General features: G+C 44.4%; 1 protein-coding gene across 4 annotated transcripts in view; it reads right to left on the bottom strand.

Moving 5' to 3' along the window:
* Positions 1-17165: 17165 nt before the first annotated feature.
* EVC2 (EvC ciliary complex subunit 2) overlaps positions 17166-26654 on the bottom strand; it is a 155069-nt gene continuing 145580 nt past the window's right edge. For all 4 annotated transcript variants that reach the window (XM_075930752.2, XM_075930753.2, XM_075930754.2 and 1 more), the window contains 3 exons: positions 22043-22239; positions 19030-19131; positions 17166-18509 (listed from right to left, as the gene is read on the bottom strand). In XM_075930752.2, coding sequence (XP_075786867.2) covers positions 18251-18509; positions 19030-19131; positions 22043-22239 — 558 coding nt within the window. In that variant the 3' untranslated portion in view covers positions 17166-18250. The remainder of the gene's footprint in view (positions 18510-19029; positions 19132-22042; positions 22240-26654) is intronic.

The following is a 26654-nucleotide window of genomic DNA, read 5'->3' as shown; positions in this document are numbered from 1 at the left end:
TATTCTGGACTGGGGGAGGGGTGTAAAAGGGAGTGCAGGATCTGGGAGGGAGTTGTGACCTAGAAAAGGTGAGGATAGGGGATACAGGAAGTGGATGATGGCCTGGGGCAGGTAGATGGGCAGGGGAGAGGGGTAGGGTGCCAGAGGCAGGCTCTGGCTGGGAGGTGCTTACTTAGGAACCTGAGACACTCCCTGCCGCTCTGCTCCAGCACAGAAGGGGAAGGGGGAAGAGTGAGGAGGCTTCATTCACTACCCCTGCCATCAGCAAAATTTCTCATCTCCTAGTGGCTGGAAACTAGCCAATGGGATCTGAGGGATTTTGCTAGGGGGCGGGGACAGCACATGAAGCCTTCTCCTCACTGCCCAGACTGTATAGCAATTTTAAAGCGGCTGCAGCTGCTCTTTTGTAAGGGTGCCGGTGAGGTGGCCACAGGCTGTATCTGGCAACTTGGGGGGGGGGGAGCAGATTTGACCCACTAGCTCCCTCTTGCCCACCCCTGTGCTAGGGCAACCAGGACCATCATGGAGAGTGCCTCAGCCCACTGAAAATCAAGCTTAATGAGTTTGAATTTGGGCATCCAAGAACTGGGGTATCCCAAGTCAAAGGTCATCTCTGAATTTGGTGTCTGACAGTTGTTTACACCAATTGGAAAGCACAAGGGCCATCACTGCACCAATAGGAAACTAAGCAGGCTGGAGAAAATATGATCAGTGTCAAGTTATGCTGCCATTGTTGTAAATGTCAGCTTGGTATGCATTCTAGGACCATGTATTATCCAATATAACATTCCAAGAATGAATAAATTAAAGTAAAGTTCTCACTTTGTAAAGTCTTTTTATTCTCATTGACTCAAAAGCATAGAAAACAACACAAGAATGGCCATACTGGGTCAGACCAAAGGTCCATTGAGCCCAGTATCCTGTCTGCCAACAGTGGCCAATACCAGATGCCCCAGAGGAAGTGAACACAACAGGTAATCATCATGTGATCCCTCTCCTGTCATCCATTTCCAGACAAAAAGAGGCTAAGGACACCATTCCTATCCATTCTGGCTAATTGCCATTGATGGACCTAACCTCCATGAATTTATCTTGCTCTTTTTTGAACCCAGTTAAAGTCCTACTCTTCGCAACATCCTCTTGCAAGGAGTTCCACAGGTTGACTGTGTGCTACGTGAAGAAAAATGTCCTTTGTTTGTTTTAAACCTTCTACCTATTAATTTCATTTGGTGACCCTTAATTCTTCTGTTACGGGAACAAGTAAATAACTTTTCCTTATTCACTTTTTCCACACCAGTTATTATTTTATAGATGCCCTCATATCCTCCCTTAGTCTCCTATTTTCTAAGTTGAAAAGTCCAAGTCTTTTTAATCTCTCTTTATTTGGGACCCGTTCCAAACTCCTAATAACTTTTGTTGCCCTTCTCTGAACCTTTTTCAATGCCAACATATCTTTTTTTGAGATGCAATGACTACATCTGTACAAAGAATTCAAGATGTAGGCCTAGCATGGATTCATACAGAGGCAATAAGATATTCTTTGTCTTATTCTCTATCCTTTTTTTTAATGATTCCTAACATTCTGTTTGCTTTTTTGACTGCTGCTGCACATTGAGTGGATGTTTTCAGAGAAATATCCACAATGACTTCAAGTAGTTTTAGCTAAATTAGTTCCCATCATATTTTATGTATAGTTGGGGTTATTTTTTCCAATGTGCATTACTTTACATTTATCAACATTAAATTTCAGCATCATTACATTTCATCAACATTAAATTTCCAATCACTTGTTTTGGTGAGATCTTTTGAAGCTCTTCACAGTCTGCTTTGGTCTTAACTATCATGAGCAGTTTACTATCACCTGCAAACTTTTCTACCTCAATGTTTATCCCTTCTCCAGATTATTTATAAATAAATTGACTAGGATTGGTGCCAGGACAGACCCTTGGGGACACCACTCTCGCCATTCTGAAAACTTACCACTTATTCCTATCCTTTGTTTCCTGTCTTTTAACCAGTTATCAATCCATGAAAGGACCTTCCCTCTTATCCCATGACAACTTACTTTACTAAAGAGCCTTTGGTGAGGGACCTTGTCAAAGGCTTTCTGGAAATCTAAATACACTATAACCACTGGATATCTCTTATTCACGTTTGTTGACTCCCCCCCCCCAAAGAACTCTAGTAGATTAGTAAAGTATGATTTCCCTTTACAGAAGCCATGTTCACTCTCCCCCCAACAAATTATGTTCATCTGTATGTAAAGAGTAGAACAGATTGTTAAGCATAAGGAGTTAACACATGTTGCAACAGACTATTCAGGGTGAAGAGGTCAGTTTACACCAATGCAGTCCTAGTACAGAGGAGGGTTACTGGATTACAGATTGTTGTAGTGAACCATAAATTCAGTCCATGAATCTTGCTGAGTTCATCATTTTTTGTGTCTAGTAAAATTATTAACTTAAGTTCCCAGACTTTTATTTTGAAGGTGTCCTCAAAGGAAACCTAAGGAATAGGAGGTCAGACCTGTTATAAAACAAATTCTCTGACCAGACTGAGTTGATTGGCTTCTTTCTTTCATTACGATTGTACTAGTAGAAACCATGCTAGAAAGGAAAAGCCTAATACTTCTCCCATTGAAGTTGCCGGCATAACACAAATTCAGAGGAAACACACTTGAGTTGTAGGTTTCTAGAAAGATTTCAAAATACTGCTGTAACAAACCTAGTGCAAGATCCTGAAGCCTCATGTACCAGTGGGATTGAATTGAGATCAATCGTGTAAGGCTGTAGAAAAGGAGACCTGCCCACTTGCACTCCCTCTCACACATGGACATGGCATAGCAGGCTCTCCTTATCTGGCACCCCCTGCCGACAGCCACTCCAGCCCTCCACTGATCTTCTTCTTCTCCTGACTCAGCCCTCACCTCAGGTTACATACAGAGTCCAGTAAATAAAAGTCCAAAGATCCTATACTATATCTTCCTAGCATACCCTGGGCCGAGAGGACCTTATATGTCGGCCCTTTAAGGAGTCCTTAACCCATTATATTGGGGCTTCATGCCACTTTTCCCAGTGACTGACAGGGGAATCCAAACTCTCCCTCTCCTCTGGGTTCCTCCAGGACAGGGACACTGAAGAGACCATTCAGTGTGGGTCTACTTAGATCTAGCTTATGTTACTTTCTCTGGGCTTCTTCCTTCCTCAGCCTATCAGCTCCTTCCTGGACTCCATGACTTCTCTATCTCCTCAGGCTCCAATAGACTGTCTAGATTTACCCTTATTCCCTGTGACATCTTCTAACAAATTCCCACCTCGGGCAGGAGCTTTCATTCCTCATAAGTTTCCCCTGCTTGAGCAACTCCTAGGGCTTGCTCCCTGGAAGTTCAGATCTTGGCCTTTTGTCAGGGCTTCTCACTGGAGTTTGCTCTATCCTGGAAATTGCTCTGTGACACCAGAGCTTTTTCTTAGGAAAGAACTCAAGACCTTCTCTCCCGTGGGCTTCCTCTTCCTTCTGTCTTGTCTTGGCAGTAGCCATGTCTACAACTGGGTCACATCTGAAAGTGACTCTGGCACATCCTTTGGGGGCACTACTTGAGTTTTCCTGCTCCTCTTAACCCCTTCAGTGCTACATTATAGCAGAGCTTGGCAAAAACAGAAAAATCAGTTTCATAAAAAGTTTGAAACATTTTTCAGGTTTCAAAATAGTCACTTATTTTTACACAGACATTTTCACCTCCCTCCTTTTAAAAAATGAAAGGAAAATAGACTTTTCAGCCAGGTTTGGAAAAGGAAGAGCTGGATGATATACATCCATCATATTGTCCAGATCCTGCAATCTTCACTCATTCAAATCATCTTATTAAATTAAATCAGATAAGTAAAGACAGAAAGATCCAGCCAGGCTCTGTCTCAAAGACATGCAACACTTTTCTTCTTTACATTGTAATGGGAAATCTCATTTCTGATAGCCAGAGGAAATATTTTCTCTCATACTTATCCCTATATATATTTAAACAAGGAAGAAAATCTCTCTCTGCCTCTCTCTCTCACACATACACACATACTTGCATGTGTTAAAATATGGCAGAAAAAACAACTTTTAGGATAAAATCATTTTGTGGTGATGTCACTATGAGCTGAATTGCACAGTTATGTCACCCTGGGCACTAACATGGAGGAGATTGTTTTCAGCATCTTTCCTAGCACTGCAGCATCCTGCTGTGCACCAGAAGCCTAGAGGAGAACACTTGTAACTTTCCTGTAGAAAAGCTTGGAAGGGTTTGTTCAACAGAATTTTAATCGCTCTCAAGCAGCTCACTACCAGTACCGTACGTGAGACCTTTCTCAGGAGGGAATGTGTTGAATATTTTATGGCTGGCTGAAAAAATTGGCTTATTCAGAAGCTGCCTGATTTTTCACTGGATGTTTTATTCAAGAGTCACGTTGTGCATTATGACCCCAGTGGGCTCAAGTCCTGATGCTATTACTCTGGCTCAATTCAATAATGACGAGGGCCAATCATCCCCTGGGATGAAAGGAATAGAGAAGGGGACGGTACTGTGCTCCATCAGATAAGCTCAGGGAGTTTGTGATTGACTGGGCCACTGAAAGGCCTGATGGTTAAGGCTATTTTAAGATGGGAGCACAAAGTGGTCATGTGAGGAATCAGTAAAACTCAGGTGTTGCATGAATGCATTGTGGCGAAACAAATGGATGCCATTTCCAGCCCTCAGCAATGGCAGCTGACCAGCTTATTTGGGGCCTGAGTGACGTAAGCACAGGACCCAAAACACATAAAACATCCCAACCCTGTGAAGAGTTACTCAGCAGACTATAGCAGTAGGACTAAAGGCAGGTAACAAGCACAACAGAAGATAGGCTAGAACTGCATATGTAACCTTCAGCCAGGTGCAAATAGCAGCAACAAAGGATGAGTTCGATCTCTCTAGGATTCCTTTTCTTAAATTAAATAAAACTATGGCCTGAGGCCCCACACAGAGCCATACTCCTATTTCTGGCTCTGGGAAAAATTAAAAAATCAACAACAGCTCCCTAGTCATCTTTCCATCTCTTCCCCCTACTCACAGACTCTTTTGAGAACATGGAACATAAAGTATCTTTTTATTTCGGGGAAAAGGGAAAATCAATGAAAAGAAGCATGAAACCCCAGCATATAAATTGGCATATGGGAAATTTCAGCACCTTCAATCAGCACCTCAGTAGTTTGCCCAACACCATGCTCCCAACTTGAAATTATAAATGTTGCTAATGTAGGGGTCCAGAACTATCTCCCAACCAATTCCACCCCTCTGTAATCATAGTCACAGGGCAAATAACTCTGAGCGGTAGGCAAGGCATCCGGCGTGGCTCTCTGCGCTCATCTATCTGCGCCAGACCAGACAGAACTGCACTGTTAAAGCCTGCTCCAATTGGACCAGTTCTATGATTTTAGCTCTGCATCAACTAGCTTGGTAGGCTAGAGCTCTGTGAAGCCAGCACAGCATTGCTACCACCCAGGGTCCACATGTTGTTGCCTCCCCAGATGACATAGGTGACAGGTCTGCTGGGATGGCTCAGGGGTCCTGGCTGCGTGGCACGTTCCCTCTGGGCTCCTGCAGCTCCTGGCGCGCCTCCTCCATGCCCCGGTCAGGGTCCTCTGCTCCAGGATTGATGACCCCCAGGGTGGCACAGACTGTCTCATCCCCCAGGATGCAGTCCAGGGCATCAAAATAGGGGCAGGTGTCTGCTCCTCTGTGGGAGCTACCCCCTGTGGCCCTGGCATAAGCCTGATGCAGCTTCTTAATTTTCATGCACACCGGCTGCTGGGTGCGCATGTGGCCTTTGGTGGCCAGGCTGGCAGCCATCCATCTGTAGATGGCCACATTTCCATGTCTAGTGCAGAGATCGTGGATATTAGAGGCTTCCCCCAAACCTCAATGAGGTCCACGATCTCCGCACTGGACCAGGAAGACACCCACCTTCTCCAGCCCTGGCAGGCTCCTGTGAGCTGGGGGACTGGGCCTGGGGAGCAGCAGAGGGCTGGCTGGCTCTGGTTGCCTGGCTCATGGTGGGGCCACTGGGTCAGGGGCAGCGACTTCTGGCTCTGTGCTGGCAGGCCTAGAGCTGGCACAGGCACTGTGGCCAGACTCTAGCCCTTTAAGGCTCCGGGGCTGTGGGGAGGGAGAGGAGTTTTCCTGGTTGTGCCCAGAGTGGCCATCAGGACACCCTGGGACAGGCTCGAGGCCCCCTATTTCGAAATAAACATCTACACAGTGCTTATTTTGAATTAGCTATTTCGAATTTGGCATTATTCCTCGTAGAATGAGGTTTACCAAATTCAAAATAAGTGCTTTGCTATTTCAAATTAATTTCAAAATAGCGGTTTGGCTGTGTAGACGCTAGGAAAGTTATTTTGAAATAGCAAATAGATATACCCGGGGGCTGTGTCTAGACTGGCAAGTTTTTCTGGAAAATCAGACGCTTTTCCGGAAAAACTGGCCAGCTGTCTACACTGGCCGCTTGAATTTCCGCAAAAGCACTGACGATCTCATGTAAGATCGTCAGTGCTTTTCCAGAAATACTATGCTGCTCCCATTTGGGCAAAAGTCTTTTTCCGAAAGGCGATCTGGGCTTTTTTGCGGAAAGGCGAGTCTAGATTAGCCACGGATGCTTTTCCGCAAAAAGTGCTTTTGCGGTAAAGCATCCTGCCAATCTAGACGCGCTTTTCCGAAAATGCTTTTAATGGAAAAGTTTTCCGTTAAAAGCATTTTCGGAAAATCATGCCAGTGTAGATGTAGCCTCAGAGAATGTTTTTGTCTCAGGGATATTAATTTATTTCAAGTGATACTCTAAATCACAAACGTTTGACAATACTGTGGGAAAAAAATGTTTGCTAGAAATGCATCAAGTAGGCTAGAATGTCCAGTCATTCATAATGATGAATGCTCCCAATTTTCATGAATTTATCATTGATATTACACCTCACCTAGAATACAATAATGTAATACATTGTAAAGTGCTTTATGAATACTAACTCTGATGCTTCATGACCTTATTCCTTATATAACCACTTACACCAGCATAAGACGAGTGGAACGGGATGCAAACTTAACAATGCTGATTGAGTAGCACTTTACATCCACTTTGCATGGGTGCAATTGACTAGAAAAGCGCCAAGCTATGGAGACTAGGGATGCACTAGAATCTTGTGCCAGCATAACAATGTTGGCGAGAGGCATGGTTTAATTATTTATATACATTTTTATATTTAGTTTTTGTAATATTTTGATGCTGACAAAACCTCTAGTGCAGACACCGTTATAGTGGCATAAAAATGCTTTTGCCAAACAACCTGTTTCATTCTATGAACTGCTATAAAATACCCAAAAGTAGAGGTTGAACCTCCATGATCTGGCACCCTCGATACCTGATCAGTCCTGAACCAGGGAATTTGCTGGACCAGAAGAGGTCAGTGCCAGCCCCTCCATTGCTGCTGGCTGCAGGGCTCTGCTCTTGTGGTAACAGAGAGGCTAATTTTGACAGCGAGGTGATGGGGATGGGCACTCAGACAATGAGGCAGGGTGGTGACTACTGGGCCTCCATGGGTGGGGACCAGGAATGAAATCTTGCAGCCACCAGTGCTCCTGGCATCCAGCTATGGTGCTCCGCAGACACCCTGCCCCTTCCGCCAAATGCCCCCTTGTCCCTGCTCCTTCTACTCCTCCCTGAGTTTGAATACTGCCAGTGAGCTATTTGAAGTGCTCTGGAAGGGTGGGGACGTACTGAGCACAGGGCCCTTGGCTTTTCCCCATGAGTTCTTCAAACCACAGATATTGCCAAAGGAGGGAAGTCTGGATTATGTACTTTAGTGCTGCATCTGCACTAGCCATACTCATACAGTGTAGGTCCTTACTTGCAGCAGTGTGTTACAGGGCAGAGACTGCACATCCAGCTACCATGGGTATAAACAGCAGTGTACTGCTTACACAAGTAAAGTACAGACACATCAGAAGTCTGGGCTATGTACCTAACACAGCTCTCTACATACCCGAGCAATGTCTCCCCCCGCCATAACACTTGTATTTTTAGCAGTGCGGTGTACCACTGTTTCCCTTGCCCTGCTGCCAGAGCCTATCCCAGCCACCTGTAGCTTTCCATCACAATGAGTATGGATGCAGCTTGCCTTTCACTGCACAGGGGAGCCACAGGTATCCTAACACCACAACAAATGTCAACAAGGCCAGAGTTATATGTGCAAATTGTTGAAGTATAGACCCGGCCGGAAAATTGAGTCAGTTAATTTTAAGAGGATTAACCTGCTGCCAGAGACTCGGGAAATGAGAGCCATTGATGGGAAGCAGTGTAATTATCAGCACTGTGCAGCATTAGGGTAACAGCATAAAACTTAAACTTTCCCCCTGAGAAATAAAGGTGCTAAAATAGAAACTGGAGGAATAAGAGATAATAAATGAAAGTGGCACGACTCACTAGATTCAACTAAAACCAGATCATTATTTTTCAGAATTGATTTTATTAGAGAAAGTCTGTCAGCTGAAAATGTTGTGCTGTTGTAGCTGTGTTGGCCCCAGGAGACTGGAGAGACAAGATAAGTGTGTAATACTTTTTACCAATCTAGGATATTAGTAAAAACTTCAGATGACTAAAAGTGATCCTAGTTTATCAGTGTTTTGACATAAGTTTTACATTTCTCTCATTTTACACATTACATTTCAATGCAGCTTCACTTTTGTTTACAGACAGGTACACTTCTCTCACCACTGAGACCCTTTCATTCCAACCACAACAGAGCACTATTTTGTGTACACCCAACTGTCTCCTCAGAATTTGTTTTCAAAATGTGGAAATGTTTTATTCATCTCCCATTTTATAGAAGTTTGATTTGATACTATTTTAATCTGCAACCATATTTAATCGACAGGGCACAGGCCAGTATCACTATAGTGCAGTAAAAAAAATGGGTTAAAAGTAATTTCTTACCTGCTAATGAATGCCAGCATCATTAATATTGCCCAGCCAGAGAGATGAAGTCAGGAAAAATAAAGTGTTTTAAACCTTGGACCTTATAAAGAAAACTTGGTCACCTGCACACTGTCTTCTTCTAACATGCTTTTAGACATTGGTTCAATTTCACGTTCAGAACACACGCACACACAGAATATTTTATTACAATATCTAAATATTTTGGTTGACATTCACACCAGTGCAGACAGATGCACAGGTCCCACAAATTGACTTTGTAGTTTACACTAGGGATGTCCTATATCCATCCTATGTCCCAAGGGTGCCAGCTCCATCCCTTGGGAACCTGGGTTGGCTGTCCTGCATGGGCTGGGAGCCACCAGCCTGGCAAGGGGTTGGAAGCAGCCATACTAAAGCAGACGCTACCCATAGCATGGGGGCTGCCCCAATCCTGCCTACCTCTGTTTAATCAATTAACCAGTTAAATTTAACATTTAACTGGTTAACTAATTAAATGGGATTTTACATCCCTAGTTTAGACCACAAGTCTCATGATGATAATGTAATTTTCTCAAAGCCCAAGCTCCTGCCGTCAGGCAATTACACAAGTCTCTTTGCTTCCTTTGGAAGGAAAAGTTTTTTAGCCCCTCATGGTCACAGTAAAAAGCTTGAAAATACGAAGGGTCAAAACTCAGAAGGAAACTAAACAGAAATGTACTGATTTAATGCCAGTCAGTGCTTGGGGTTGGAATTTTTGCTTTTAAAGGTTTTAAGCATGGATGGATTGCCGCATTTGGATTACATTGCGCCTGAGCCTCATGCAGGGACACAAAAGCCCAGATATTTAAAGGTAGTTAGGTGCCCTGTGGGAGTTAGGTGCTTTAAATCCCCTTGGATGGTCTGGGCCAAAAAGCCATCATCTCCAGATGAGGCCATAAACAACAGTTCTTGTGTTTTACAGGTATTATTCCCTGACAGCGCCACAGAGGGTCTGCCACCACTTGCATGGGCTATAGAGAATAGTGTACCCAACTCTCCTAAAGGGTCGTTAAAAGGCCAAACTCTGGGAAGTATTGGACCAGATTCTCCGCTGCCTGGCATGCTGTGTGAAATGCTACCACTCTGATTTCACAGTGCACACTTTGTACGTCACAAGATGCAAGGCAAAGCAGAAATAGAATAGCATTGCATATTCCTTAGGCTGAGTTAATCTCACAGCGCCTGTGGAGCAATTTAACTGTATGTCTCTCCCATCATGGGCCTAAACCTGAATATCACAGGCTGGACTTTCAGCAGGATGGAAATTCATAGCTGTTGAACAGTAAACCACAAACCGCATTCATTGCTATTCAGTGCTACATCTGCAGATGCCTGCATGATGGCTACTGTAGTGGCCAAGACTAGGGACCAAGCCAGTGACCTCTGGAGCTGTAGGCAAGACTCCATATAGCCTGAAATAAAGAATCAGGGCCCAGATTGGTAAAGATACTTAGACATTGCTCTGCTCAGCATTGCACTGCCTAATCCTTCAGTGGCCTGCTGCCCATGGGCAGGGTTCCCTCTAAACTGCGCATTTGCACAGGCATGCAGAAGAAATGTCTAGCCCACCAACCTCCTACACAGAGCTCACAGCTGTGTGGCGGGTGGCAAGAGGCTGCTCCAGGGGCCAGGGCCAGGGCCAGGGCTGGAGCTGCCACGTGGGAGCCTGGGTGAGAGAGTGGCAGGGCAAGTACCGAGGTCTGTACCAACACGGGAGGTAGTGGGGCCATGGATAGCAGGGGCCTGGCACAGAAGCTGATGGGGGGCAGGGGGCAAAGGCACTGGCCATCTGTGGTGGTGGGAGGTATTGGGTGCAGGTAAATTCTGAGGGGTGGGGAAGAGGGCGAGGTGTGGAGTCAGACACAGGTCTCTGGGAAATGGTAGTTGTAGGGGGAAAACAGGTGAGGGGCATGGCCGGGAACATATCTCTGCGTAATGGGCAGGGGAGGAGAACAAGCAAGGTGTGGGGCTGGGCACAGGTGTCTGGGCATTGGGGGGTGAGGACAGGCAAGATATGAGGCCGGGCACAGGTCTCTGGTGATTGGACTGTGGGCCCTAGGTCCCAGGTACTGGCTGTTTGTGTTGGGGAGCAGATAGCATTGCCCTGATATATATATTGGTGGTATATGGTGGGGCGAGCAGATTGCAAGTCTGGGCACAAGTACAGGGTGTGGGGGGATAGGCAGTTATCCAGGCCTCTACAGGTACCAGATGGCTGTGTGTGGTCCTGATGGGGGCACAGGCAGTGGGGCATGTACAGTGTGTGTTGGGGATTGGGTCCAGCAGGCTGGGTGTTTTTCAGGGTGGGTGGGTTCAGGGTCCTGCACCTTATTAATTATCCATTTTTTAGTATTTTTTCTTGCATAACAATTTTTATATATATAACATAAATAAAATGTAATTTTTGTTAGTAACTGGTGGGTGCCACAGTGGCACACATCCAAACACGTGCACATGACATCAACATTGATGCACAAGACAAAACTCACTCCACTCACGGACAGAAAATCTTAGAGGGAACACTGCCCACGGGATCTTTCAGCTCCCCACTCAGCACTCAGGATCTCCATTTTCAGAAATCGCTTCCTCAGATGGTGGGAGCAGGGCCCTGAGGTGCTTAATCAGCTGCCCTGGCCGACATGCCCAAGATATGGGTCTCTCTCTGCTTGAGATCTTCTGCTGCAAACCCTCTCCTAGGCTACATCTACACTGCAAAGTTTTTGTGCAATAACAGCTGTATTTGCACAAAAACCTGTGGAGCGTCCACACCTCAAATGCGTTTTTTGCGCAAGAAAATCTACAGTAAAACGGCAGAAGAGAGGGCTTTTGTCGGTGTAGGTAAACCTCCTTTTATGAGGCATAACTCCTTTTTGCGCTACAGCTATTGCGCAAAAAGGCAAGTGTGGATGCTTTTGAGGGGTTTCTTGTGCAAGAAACCCATATGGGAAAAAGCACAGGTGCTCTAATGGCCATTCTGTGAATGGCCATCAGAGCTTTCTTGTAGAAGAGCATCCATGCAGTATGGACGCTCTCTTGTGCAAAAGTGCATCGCTTTTGCAATGTGCTTTGAGGTGTGGACATGCCCTTGCACAAGAAGTTTTTGCGCAAAAACTCTTGTGCAAAAGGCTTCTCGCACAAGAAGCATGTAGTGTAGACATAGCCCTAGTGATAGACACCTAAGGTAGGTCAGCTGCTTAAGTAGCCCATGTTCCAGTGGCCAAAACCCTCTCTCATCCTTCCCTACATTTTTGTGTCCCTGATCGTCTTCTCTGTGCCCCTTTACCTAATGGTGGTCTGCCTCCAGTCCTCCTGCTGTGGGGGCTGACAAGTTACAAGTGTGAGGTGAGGCTTGCTCTGAGTCTCCCTATGTAATGGGCCTTGCTGGAGAGAGAGGTATTCCTACAAGCTATATAATCCCACTTTGGGGTCCCCAGGCCTTTGGCTTGAGCTCTGAGCATCTCATTATCTTCTTTAATCATTTATACTATTGCTAGCAAGGAAATTGTTGTGACAGGAGTAATGTTCCCTGCCACAGGGAATTCATTATTAGTCTCCGTGATTCTTTGCATTACTTACTTTTTTAGGACTTCCTCACTTTAGAGTGGGATGTCTTTCCCCCCTAGTGGATGCACTGACAAAGCAGGAAGGCTGTTGACAAGGTGAGGGAAATGTAGCATTTGCTGGTCCTGCCTCAGCTCCACCTACGAATTGGATGTCATTTGCCTAGGGCAGGGGTGGGAACCTTTTTTGGGTCAGAAGCTGACGACCCACAGAAAAATCAGTCAGGGGTCGCACACAAGTGAGAAGCAAATAAAACCCCACAAACAACCAAAACAAAAACAAAAAAACCCTCGCTGACATGGCCCCCGGCTAAGGAGAAAGATACTCCCCACATTCCCCTCACACATCAGAGCTGGGGGGGGGGGGGGGGGACAGCCTAGTAGATTTTGTGTGCAGGGAGGGCAGCCTGAGCTTCAGGGGACAGATCCAGGCAAGCTGGGGGGCTGAATGTGGGCCCTGGGCCTTAGGCTCCCCACCCCTGGGCTGGGGGGGGGGCAGGGATAGAGGTCCCTGAGAAGATCAATTATTACAAGCACACTGTCTTGCTGCTTATCTACAGTGAGGAGTTGGTGAAAAACACTTAAAGCTTTCAAGGGAAGACAGGTGAATTCCTGGATCATTGAATTGCTCTTTAGTGGGGCCCCTAATTTTTGATAGCTTTGACTCCACTGTTTAAGTGAATTCTGTAGCTAGGTGGAGAACCTACAGGAAGAGTTGTCAGATGAATGGGATTTATCTTTTAGGCCCCCAATAACATGGTGATTCTCACAAGACCAGACCTTTTATCTTTCTCCTTTGGCTCCAGATGTTTTTCAATAGGGGATTATACCAGAGTGACAGCACATTAGGATCTGGTTGTGCAAGGTACAGTATGCCCTCAACTCCGTCTGCTGAGCACCTCCCAATGGTGTTCAGCACTTTGCAGGATCTGGCCTTTCGATCGATCATTTTTTTCTTTGTAATAGGCAACAACACTATAACTAATAGAAATATCCGAATGGATTTAAATTTATGGTGCTTAGCTAGTAGATTCCATGGCAGAGTTTTCTCCTATCTGTAAAACAGGGATTAAGGATACTTACTTAGGTCCTGATCCTGAATAGACTCTGTCACACAAACTTATGCCTTTACAGACTGGGACAGTCCCACGACTTCACTGGGGCCACACACAGTTAAGCACGTGTTCAGTCATTGCAGGACGATTGCAGGGCATTATCTATTGAATGTAGATGTTTTGAGATTCAATATTTATATAGTTCTTTGAAAACATATTGAATTTTGGAAGTGTATTTTTTATTTCATCCATGGGATGCCTTTCCCTCATTCAAGGAGATTACAACTGTTGAGCTGTTAAGATTTTTGGCTGGAAGAGCTAGATGTGCAAAAAATCCTTGTGTTACTGAATACACAGATAATCTCTGACAAATCCTATCTGGTGAGTTTACACATAAGATTTGGATCTCGTATTTTGGCATACACTTTATCCTCATAATTTATAGCTCTTGGCCTTCAATCAGTGGAATCGCCACTAAAGTTTTCAGTAATATATGCTTCTGAAAACAATCCTGCGTGGTTTTAATGACAAAAAAAAAATTATAAAGATTTGACAATGTATGGGTTAAATTCTTTCTACTTTGAGAAGAATTCCGTTGGGAAGCCAGCTCATTCTGCGGCTTTTAAAAAAAACTTTATTCATTTGTGTTATTGCTTTATTAGGTATGCGAGCACACACATTATTGCTACCAGTAAGGTTTAAGGCTACTTTAACGAGTTTTTGAAAAATGCTTTGAACATCTCAGAGCATGCATTAGCCTCGTGAGTATTTAGCTGTAACATTTTCAAAACTTTGGTGATGGCTTTGTCTTTTATTAAAAAACCTATTATCGGAAAGTTTAAGTGAAGTAATTTTATTTCTTGTTTTAAGTCTTTCATATAGTTAGGTGACTCTCAGTTTTGCTTTGTCAAAGCAGTAGCTTGTATTTAACTAACCTCCGCAGTGTTATCATACACTCACACCACAGGTTCTATTGGCTTTTGGGTGCTACATTTAAGAGTCACATTAGGGCCATAATCTATCCAGGAAGGATGCAAATTGAATGTAGCCAAAAACAGTAGTTCCTTGAGAATGTCTTTTTCTACCATGGTGCAACCTTAGTCACTTTTGTTTCAAAGAGGATAAACAGGAGCAGGCTAAGAACTGTCACTGGATTATCAAGATGTGATGCTAATTAATTCACACTATCAGGAACTGTGTTAATAGCTGAAAAATGTTTACTGTACAATGAATAACAAAATATTAGAAGTCCCTGATATGTAAAGAGAAGTTACTTTTCCATTTAGGTTCAGAATAAATGCAATTCTGCCATTTTATGAGCAATTACAGAAACAAATACAATATTAGTGTTTACTTTCCCAAAAGAAACGGACATCTTGCTTAGATGAAAATATACAGCACTAATGCATGAACAGCTTTAGGGTATGTGCTCATACTAGTGCCATTCAAAAAATGATGAGTTATGCTCTAAAAATCATGATTGTCTTAAACATCATAAGATTTTAAAAATGATAAATGTGGGCTTCTTTTTTATTTTCCTTCTGGTGTTAGTGTCTCTAGGGTTTAGGTTTTCAAGTCCCTCTCATCCCAGTTATCACAGCTAAAACTTTATTATTTAATAAATGAACAGACTGTCATATATTCATATGAATCTAGAAGCTAGAGCTTACAGGGAAAAAAATCCCTACAATTATGAGAGTTGGAGCAGCAGAGTGGAGTAGGTCCAGAGGCCCTCTGCTGGAGGCCTTGTGGTTCTGCGTGTCTCTGCTCCAGAGCAGCGAGCAGTCCTGTGGCATCTTATAGACTAACTGAATTGTTGGGGCATAAGCTTTTGTGGGCAAAGACCCACTTCGTCAGATGCATATCAAGAAGTCGTCCTCCAGTCAGTCTAGAGTGGTTGTGGAGGAGCGGCCTATCCGAAGGCCTGCTGGAGCAACCAATGAGGGGCCACACGGGCCAAATAAAAGGCAAACAACAGAGCAGAGCCATCGATTGCAATGTGGAGCTTGAGGAGGGATGACTGGATTCTTGGCTCATTAAATTAATAGCAGAAGCAGGCACAGCTCAGTGCAGAGACCTCATCAGACTAAAGAGCCCAGAGAAGTCTGCCAAAGACTGGATGCCTGGCTGGCTGAATACTAGCAGGACTATGAAAAGGTCAATGCAGTCAGGCTCAGCCTGGGCAACTAAGCATAGAACCTGGCCAGACCACACAAGAGTACCAAGATAAGCCCTGATGGTCTGGTTGCAGATTGAGACCAGGGAGGGCTGTTGAAAGGACATTAGCCAAGGGTATTGAGATGAGTCCTGGCTGGATGACTGAAGAAGTTAGTGCCTTGAGAGGAAGTCTAAGATTTACAGCACCATACCAGCTTGTGAGAAGAACATGGGGATGTATACCCTGGAAGGAGGGGCAGTATGTGTCTCAGCTGGAGGGCTGAACTGTTGAAGACCCACTGAAAGAACATTGGCCAGGAGGTGTGGGGTGTTGGGACATGTTAGGATTAAATTAGGGGTCTCGGTAGTTACAATAAAGGTAATGGGGCATGGCTCAGGCAGACACTGCTTCTATTGATTTATAGACTTGCTTTGATTCCTCCTTTCCCGCTTGCTCAGGATAGAGAAGCATGCAGCTGTACCAAGGATGTAACTTGTAATGAATGCTCTCTGCGTTAATAATGCTATCTTCCTACCCCCATATCCTTTCCCATTCTCTCAAATATATTCAGGGTCACATCTTCCCCCCACTGAGTTGCTGATTTAAGGAGCTGTGTGATGTGAGAACTGCTTACATCAACTAAAAAGCTGTAAACGGGCGGGAATAAATATATTCATCACATGGTTATGATTATGCATTATATGGTGTGTACATTACTAAATTAGGGCTTAAAGGGTGATACTAACTAAGACAAAAAGGTGTACCTGTGGTTAGTCTGTTGCTTACTGGGATTCCAGGGACTGAGGAGGGGAGGTTGAGGTGGAACGAGTATCTACAATAAATGAGCCCTTCTCCCCCATCTACCTCTGGGTAACCTGTTCATTTCTAATAGGGGGCACTTGCAAGAGGTAGGTGACACTCCGATGTAAGACCAAAAAACAAAAGCAGGCTCACACCCAACTCATCACTGGGAACCATCCCCAGGAGGTGGGTGCTGCCCCATGAAAAAGAACAGATTACACATACATTGGCCAGAGAAAAGGGGCAGTCATGACAGGCAGAAGCTGACGCTGTTACAGCTGGTCACTAATACCTTTGAGCACTAACATCTGTTGAAAATAACATAATTTCCATTTTCTCCACTTGTCTATGAGCAGATACAAAATTGTTGCAGCGCTAGTACAAAAGATTGTGTCAGATCCTTCAAACTCTTATACCTGAGCCAAACTCACAGTCCTGTTTGGGGAAGCTGGAGAAAAACTAAAGCCAATGGAACTATTCTAGTGAACAAAATGAAGCACATGCATATGTGTCTGGACAATCCATTAGCTGTAATTTTAGGACACAGTTTGTGGAAATAAAACCCAATTGATAGTGGTTATTAACAAACTATTTATTAATAATTATTACCACAGTTATCTGACGTACTGTTTTTCCTTTTCTTTCTGTATTTAGTTCTGTATCCTGCAATTGTTAACCGGGAGTTGATTTCATGTAAGTTAGTACAACAAACAATAATAAAAATATTGCATACAGTCAAATCAGTATTCAACAGCAGAGTATTGTGTTCCTGTCTGCTGTTGCTTACCTTGAGGCTGGTGGATGTAGAGCTTGACAAAGCTAGGCTCACTGTTACCAGGATGTTACATGCAACTCTGTTGCCATGGCTCCCAATACTTAGTAACATAGCACTACCCCATATACACCACGAAGAGACTTCCATCATACTCCTAGCAAAGAGCCATGAGAACTTGCCTCTGTATTCAGACCTCTTTGACCACCTGCTAGTTCACTGTCTTCTAGACACCTTTTTATAGTCACGTATGCCACCACAGCACGACAGGGGAATTTGCGTGCCATGACTGGTCAGCAATGATAGGCACTAATCACTCTCTCATCACCCACCCAACCATATACACCTCAGATTTTGACCTGCCAAGGCACATGTGGTCGTCATCTGCACCATTTTTAAATAGGGTTGGGCAAATGTGCAGCTAATCTCTTCAAATGGGGTTTCTCTAATGATTCACGTTGTAGATGGAGCTGACTTCAGACTGTCAAATATTCTTGATGATTGCCCACTGACTTACTTACACAGCAGGCTACCAGCTCTTCAGCTGACAGAAGTCTATCAAATGGCTAGGCATACTGTACATGTGCTCAGAATACAAAACTGATACAATGAATTAAATGAGCATTACATTCTGCAACTCAGAATATGACACATTCACCTACTGCTCCTGCAATAGTTAATACACACAGAATGTGCACTGCTGCATGACAAGAGCACAAAATCCAGTTCTAAGAATAAAAATGATTTACAATGCAAAAATCCAAGTATTGCAACTTATACAACAACTCGGATGATTTCAACGTACACGATCTCCTTTTTCATGACACTTATTTGGAAATAAACTTTCTCTCTCTAATCCATGCACTGAATGGGTATCTTCCTCATTAGCCTATGTTTGTCAATGAAGCCTTTTTGGAATTTAGGAAGTTCTTTTTCTTTTTTCTTGGAGAACTGTACAAAGCAAGTATTGGATCCCTTTGATCACGGAACAAAAATATCTTCTCCCCTGTGTCTAACAGCTCAATGGCTTCTGCTGTAGCAAGGTTCAATGAATCAGGCTGGCCAGAAGGGTGTCTAGACAAACTTCCTAAGTGAGAGAATGATGCTGTTTCCAGGAGTTCAAGTTGCTTCTTCTTTAGCAGGCTATATTAAGAAAAGGGAATTAAATTTTAAAATGATTTATAAAAATAATAGTTCCGGCACAACATGGTACACCTGACTATATAGTCAAATTCTAGTAAAAATATTCATTGTACTTTGGGAAACTAATGTAAACTGTATTTAGAAATTGACATACTGTATGTATCATGTACACCATCCCAACCCAGCATCTACTTCATTGTATGAAATATAGTATCCAATGAGTAAGTAGCTTTATAAAAAATGTTACATACAAGAAAGCAAATGGGCAAAACATGTGGAGCATCAATATTTCCTTTGAAAGGATTTTATTATTACTGCTCAGTAAGTGTACAGGATGCTTTATGGAATGTTGAGTTCCATATTCACATGCATTCTGAGCTAGGACAACAGTGGCAGAAGATCTATATTTGTGATTATTTTCATGAATTCTAAAACACTTCTCATAAAAAGGGAGGACTCTTGGGAGAGATGAAGTACAAGTTTTATTTTCCCTTAGAGCAAAACCTAAATGTTTCTTTACCTTTCTTTTCTCCTGTTTGCAGAATGCATCTTCTCCAAGCCTTTGCTTATCAAATCCTGCCTTACTTTGCTCTCTAATGCTTGCCATGACCCTTGGTGCTTCCTAAGGGAGTAAGGAGGGAAACAAGAGAAAATACTGAATTTTACATCCCCACCTTCAAAACAAAACAAATACAACCACTCCCCAAACCAACAAAAATAACCAGAATCGTGTGGTTTTAGTTATTTAAAATGAAGGTTAATAATAACTTAACTACATTCATCAGGAATGTTCAGTTATTTTTGCTAAAATGTCCTGCCCAACAATATTTATAATGGAGCGCTCCTACATGACCCATGCTCTCTACTGTAAGATGCTTCCTTCATCCTCTTGTGTGACTCCTGTATTCTGGGTTCCAGTAGCCTTTGTGGATCTGCCACTCTCTCTCCTGTGCAGGTAAAAAGAGAGTGGGAGGGCAGAAGCAAGAGCTGGGCAAAACTTGGACCCCTTTCTCAAAACATATAAGCTCGCACAGCTGAGCCAGTAAAGAGTAAAGTAATCAAGGAAGGACCATAATTATGAAGTTAGGCATGTGCATAGATGTATGCAAGACAGGGGCAATGCAGCTAGTTCTCCATGATGTATAGTCACTTTGTTAGATTTAAAAGAAAAATTAAGATTTATACACCAAAAAGACAGCTGCATAAGCATGGAATCTCACTTGCTTGAGTATCAGAGGGGTAGCCGTGTTAGTCTGAATCTGCAAAAGCATCTGACGAAGTGGGTCTTTGCCCACGAAAGCTTATGCTCCTACACTTCAGTTAGTCTATAAGGTGCCACAGGACTCCTCGTCACTTGCTTGAATGGACTTAATAATTTGCTTACGTGGCCTAAAACAGAAAAGTTATAGGAGCAATTAACAATTGGTCACTGAATATGCTGTGCACCTTTTAAAAATTTCTGCAAAATCTAGGACAGCTCTGCCCACTATGTAGCTTGTTTATATTACCCAACAGGAAGCAAGGAGAATCACACACTTTCTTCTGTCCAGCCTGAGGAAAGGCTGGATCTATGGTGTTTCCTACAAGGACTTAAAAATGGGGAACTGATTGCTAAAGCTGGGTTTGGATATGATAATACTAAAACCTCATTAACGGCTTGGACCAAAGTGACAGTGATCTAATCAGACAGTTGATTGCATTAGATTTCTACAGGGCAAATAGCTAGGTTAGCTCTTCTCATGAGATCACTATTGTCCTGGACAGAAATCTTGTAAGCACAGCTGTTCTTGCCAGTTTTCCTCTCTGCCACTGAACTGGAAATTTAGCTCCTTCCGATCTTTGTTCAAACAAAGAAGACCAGACTCTTAAGACCATGTCTGGCTCTAAAGCCTCACATACCTATGTATTTGTAAAGGTTAAGATTTGTGCTTTTGTGGGTAATGCTTTTTTAGTATTGTGTGTGCAAACCTGCAATTTATCGCTTAGTTTACTTTTTATTTCCTTTACACATAAGGTCCCATATATTTAAATGAAAAACCTTAGAGAGGACAACAGTAGACAAAAACAACAGAGTTACAGAGTGACCAGTCAACCAGACACCATGAGGAACTAGAAGTAAACTATCAGGTTGGACCTCCCTGGTCCGGCACCCTCAGGACCTGACTGGTCCTGATTGAGGGGATTTGCTGGACCAGGGGAGGTCCCTACCCTCCTGACCTGTGCTGCAATGCTGCCCTCTCCTTGCACTATGTTCCAGCCTGACCTGCTGCTGCTTGACCAGCCGTCGCTCCCTGGGCTGGGACTCACCAGTTCCTACTGGCCCCGCTGCTGCTGAGGCTGTGCAGCCAGGGCGGGAGCTCCCTGACCACTGCCTGGGCCAGGGCTAGAGCTCTGCAGTCGGAGCTCCACTGCCGGGGCTGCACAGCTGGTGCCAGAGCTTCCCGGCAGCCCCCAGGGCAGGAGCTATGTGGCTGCTGCCAGCCCCCTGCTATTGCCTAGCTGCTGGGACCTGCCCCCTCCTGGCTGAGTTGCTGCCCTCCCTACAGTGCTCCTGCCCTGTGGCCACACCTCCCTATACCTGGATTGAACCATGGATGTTGCTGGACCAGAGAGTCCTGGTTAAGGAAAGTACAAACTGTATTGTATTGTACTGTGGCTGTACTGCATCATAAAGGGAGGCATATCTGGGCTGCCTGCCCCCACTCCCCACCTCTGTGTGGGGAAGCCAATTACAAGTAGGAGGCGTGAACCCTGTTTATCTTCCCTCCCTACCCAGGGGCTTGGAGGGGAACAAACTTACAAGCTCAAAGCTGGGGAAAGAAAATTTCCAAAATGGTACTGAAACCTGGGCTGGAGTGTCAGCTGCCTGAATGCTGTGCTCTGGAGGAGCATCTCAGTTTAAGATAGTTTCTATTGAGCGTCCATTGATACTGTGCGCCCCCAGGTGCCTCACTCATCATCTTGTAGACAGGGGGCTAGAAGCTGCTGCCTGTCCTGAGCCCCACTTGCCAGGAAGCTACTGCCCAGGTGTGAGCCCCCACTCCATGCAGACCACCTTAAGGAACACTCCCTAACGGCTTGTTCAGAGTTATGAACATTTCATAATTATGAACAACTTCCATTCCCAAGGTGTCCCTAACTCTGAGGCTCGACTGTAATTTACAGCGTTGTCTTACCCCACATAACTGCCTACTACCTTCCCTGTGAGACAGCAACAGTCTATAGCAAATTAAAACAAATAAAATACAGCAAAAGAAAATGGGGTAAATAAGAAAATGGAGGGGGAACATTTAAAAGCAAAGAAAGAGTTGGCTACATCTATGAATTATACAGATCACATTTTTCTCCCGTTAAAGTCATACTGTAGTTAAGATATTTAAAACAATCACAAAGTTTTCTAGTTCAAATGATTTATTTCCGCTCAGAAACAATATTTCAGCAGGAAAATGCATTCATTTGCTTGTACCGCTGCACCTGTCTTAAAGTAATAGCCCCTAGTTGGAATTTTCAGCTCTAAACTGGCACACACTTACCTCTTTCTACAACTGTCGGCTTCCTCCACGTTGTTGTCACTTTCAATAACACTGTCTGCGTATCTGCCGCTGATTGAATCTAGTACTGAAAGAAGCTCAGTCTGTGAACTCGAAGGCAGCAGTAAGTTCAACAATCTGTGCAACATCCCCACTGGTACCATTGTCAGTTTGGTTAAATAAGCTGCCAATTGGAGCTCCTAGAGGAATCAATGATAAAAGTTCAGACATATTCAACATCATACCATAAGGCCCCATATCCCAGCTCCTCTTTTTTTTTTTTTTTTCCTGTCTGAGTAAGGGAGCCTGCCCCATTCTCTCTGCAAGAGGATTTCTTGTGCAAATGTTATTCATTCCCAGAGACACTTTCCCTCTATCACTAATCCTGTTAAGGCTCTCTCTCTCTCTCTATTGGACTCGACAGGCCATGCCACTTAGCAAGATGGACTGATCGCTAGATGCTACTACCTTCAAGGGACAGCTCTCCCCATCACACAGCATTACAACAAAGGAAATGATCGGTAGCTTTAAATTTGAAACATTATAAAATGTACCACTTTGGAGGAAAAACTGTACAATGAAAATCATTTTAAAAGTCAATGGCCTTGGGAACCTGCACTATTATCACTAGCTATGTAATTTACACCATTGATTAGCATGTGCATGAAAATCTTTCACTTCATTCTGGGACTTACAGTCAGCCTGACTCTATGCATTAAGTTATTGTGCAGCCACATAAATGGTTGCACAATTCTCCACTGTTTGGAAATTACCATGCAACCGTCCTCTAGAGTGTAAGCTTTCATTTAAAAACAAAAACAACTGCCTCCCCCCAAAGCCTCCAGTCCTTATTGTGGAAAAGGAAACATTCAAAATAGGAATGGAATGTACGAGCTATGCATATTTCTCAATCTGCATGGAGCAATCGCTGGGAGAGAAGTCTGAATGAATGCCATTTCTCTCAAAGGGGCTTCTAACTAAAAATGGTTATGCACCTTTTTTTTCCCCACTTGGGTGGTGGCAGCATATCACCCAACATCAGGGAATCTGTGACCTCGAGGAGTTTTTAAGCAGAAGCCTATAGAGACAAGGTATTATTAAAGTCTTTTGTGGGTCCCCACCTTCTGCACTCGAAGTGCCAGAGTGGGGAACAGTCATCCCAACACACAAGTGGAAGAAAAAATCTTTTTGAACCCCAGAAGATTCACTTGGGAACTTCTTCCTTGAGGGTACACCCCAAGATCTTTTACCACAAGAGAGCTTGAACAAAAAATCCCAAACTGTAATCTCTGATAGCTGGCCTCCCAGTCTTAGGCATGCATACAGAGACCGTCCAGGACACAAGAATTACATCATGGTCTCAAAAAAGGAGATTTTATTAACAAAACAAAAGGCTATACTTGGTAAAAAACACTTGGTTCCTAGGTGTAATAAGACAAACTAAGAAAAAACAGATTAAAGCACAGAGAATTGCTTTCATGGGATTCAGTTTTAGTTAACAGTGTAAGCGGAGGGGGGAGGCACATGGACTCATCATAGAGAAATTTAACCAAACTACAAAACAAAGAAAATAACCTGACCGTGTCTGAGATGAATAGGAGGAGTGCTAGCCAGCACCCGGTGACTAAGGGATTAAATTCAGGTAACTAGCAAGGGTGTTGGCCAGAAGAATCAATGGAAACACGGTGCTGAAATCTGAATTGTATAAGATATCTTGCCTGCTTTCTTTGTGTGGGAGAGTTAAGCCAGGAGTTGAGAGACAAAGAACAATTTAAACCAAGGCAGGACTACCATGCCTCCAAGGAATTTGGGGTATGGAAGTGGACTGAATCAGGAAGGGGTTGTGAGTAAATAAAGGGAAAGGTGTATTTAGTCACGATTAAGGTATTTTTCTTTATTTTTGTGGTTTGGTGTGAACTGTTCTGTGTAAATCCATGCCTTCCCTCCTCCATTCACTATCTAAGGGTATGTCTACACTACAGCACTAATTCGAACTAATTTAGTTCGAATTAGTTAATTAGAACTAAGCTAATTCAAATTAGCGCATCTAGACTTAAAAACTAGTTCGAATTAGCATTTTGCTAATTCGAACTAGCATGACCACACAGAGTGAACCCTGACCTGAGGTTAAGTCTGGCCGGAAGCAGTGCCGGCAGGGCATCAGATTAGGACTTAGAGTGTGGAGCTGCTGCCTCAGGCTAGCCGAGGGCTGTGCTTAAAGGGACCCGACCCCCACCCCGGACAGACAGTTCTCAGGGGTTCCCCGCTTGCAAAGCAGTCCTGGCTTGGAGTGCCCTGAGTGCCCGCACTTGGCACATCACAGCACTCAGCCATCAGCCCGGCTGCACTTGCCGCAGGCTGCCATCCGGGGGGGGGGTCAATTGGGGGGCTGCAGAAGAGCTTCCACCTCAAGCTGCCCGCAGAGCCACCCCAGTCCTCCCCATCGGGGGCTCGTACCCCATTCCTCCCTCACCTCCTTCCACTTACCCCTCCCTAGCCCCCTTTCCTGATGTAAAGGACACATGTGTTCAAAAATAGAAACTCTCTTTATTGAACAAAACTCGGGGAGACTGGGAAAAGAAGGTGAGAGAGGGGAAGAGAGAGGGTGGGAGAGGGGAGGGCAACTAAAATGATCAGGGGTTTGGAACAGGTCCCATATGAAGAGAGGCTAAAGAGACTGGGACTTCTCAGCTTAGAAAAGAGGAGACTGAGGGGGGATATGATAGAGGTCTATAAAAGCATGAGTGGTGTGGAGAGGGTGCATAAAGAAAAGTTCTTCATTAGTTCCCATAATAGAAGGACTAAAGGACACCAAATCAAATGAATGGGTAGCAGGCTTCAAACTAATAACTGAAAGTTCTTTTTCACAAAGCAAATAGTCAACCTGTGGAACTCCTTGCTGCAGGAGGCTGTGAAGGCTAGAACTAGAACAGAGTTTAAAGAGAAGTGAGATAAAGTCATGGAGGTTGGGTCCATGGAGTGCTGTTAGCCAGGGGGCAGGAATGGTGTCCCTGGCCTCTGTTTGTGGAAGGCTGAAGATGGATGGCACGAGACAAATGGCTTGGTCATTGTCTTCGGTCCATCCCCTCCAGGGTATCTAGTGTTGGCCGCTGTCGGCAGACAGGCTACTGGGCTAGATGGACCTTTGGTCTGACCCAGTACGGCCATTCTAAGCTCAGGGCTCAGGATTGGGGGTCTCAGTGGACCACCTTGATTTTCATGCCAACCTGCTCCTGGGTGGCCAGGCTGGCAGCTATCCTGCCCTAGATGGCCACTTTCCTGTGCCTAGTGCGGAGGTCGTGGATGAGGTCCACGATGTCTGCACTAGACCAGGCGGGTGCCCGCCTCTTGCGGACCTGGGCAGGCTCCCGGGAGCCGCAGCCTGGTCCCGGGAAGAGGCGGCAGGCTGGGTGGCAGCGGGTGGCCAGCTCGAGCCGTGCCAGGTGCAGGGTCTGCTGGCTGGGTGCTGGCAGGCTTGCACCTGGCACGGACACCGTAACCAGCCCGTGCCCCTTTAAGGGCTCCAGGGCCGGGAGTGGGGCAGAAGAGTTTCCCTGGTGGTGCCCAGAGTGGCCACCAGGGAAAGCTGGGAAGGGCTAGCCTCCCACTATTTCGAATTAAGTGGCTACACAGCCCTTAATTCGAACTAGTTAATTTGAACTAGGCGATAGTCCTCGTAGAATGAGGTTTACCTCGTTCGAATTAAGCGCACCGCTAGTTCGAATTAAGTTCGAACTAGCGGTTTGCATGTGTATCGCCTATCAAAGTTAATTAGTTTGAATTAACTTTGTAGTGTAGACATACCCTAAGAGTCGTTCCCAGAGATTTTCTGTGTTTTAATTTGTTTTACTTAGTTGCTCTGCAAAACCTAGCAATCAAGTATGCCTTATCAAGTATATCTTTTGTTTTATTAATAAAAATCACTTTTTAAAGATGATGATTTGATTCTTGTGTCCTGGAAAGGAACAGGGGCTCTGTGTGTGTATGTCTGTCTGTCTAAGACAAATGGTCAGCTATCAGGGACTGCAATTTATTTTTCCTCTTTTCTTTTTTCAACCTCATTGGGGCAAAAAAGCTTGGGATACCCCTGGGAAAGGAATTTAAGTGTTCCCTCCTATTTTTTCAGGGTTGATGGTGGCAGCTTTTGTTTATTTCTCAGAGCCAGTGTATCTGTGACTCTGGGGAGGTTCTGTAAGCAGAGCCCAGAGGCAAGGTATTTAAGGTCTTTGCAGGCCCCCATCTTCTGCACTCGGAGTGCGAGAGTGGGGATCAGACCAGACATCATCTCATTAAAACATTACCTATCTATTCACATATCTGTACTTCCAAGGTATGATTCTAGACATGAGTATTCCTTTTCTAGACATGGGATCCCTGCCAGGTTCAATTAATCTTTTTTCACCTAGTTTGAACTCCCACAAAAGAAAAGCAGCAGGCAGATTCCCTTTTAATTCAAATCTCAAGACTTTCTTCTCATTGGTTCTCCTGGTTCCCTGCCAATACTTCCTGGCTACATGGGTTTAAGCCTTTAGTTACTGAATGCTGGAATGTTTAGAAAAGGACAGCATCCCTTCGATCCATCACAGGTGCACCTTCAAAATGCCTGCTTAGACCC

Source organism: Pelodiscus sinensis, chromosome 4 (assembly GCF_052426305.1).
Source record: "Pelodiscus sinensis isolate ZL-2025 chromosome 4, ASM5242630v1, whole genome shotgun sequence".
In the NCBI taxonomy this organism is placed as follows: Eukaryota; Metazoa; Chordata; order Testudines; family Trionychidae; genus Pelodiscus; species Pelodiscus sinensis.
Note: the sequence above shows the minus strand (reverse complement) of the source record. Positions and strands in the feature narration are given on the sequence as shown.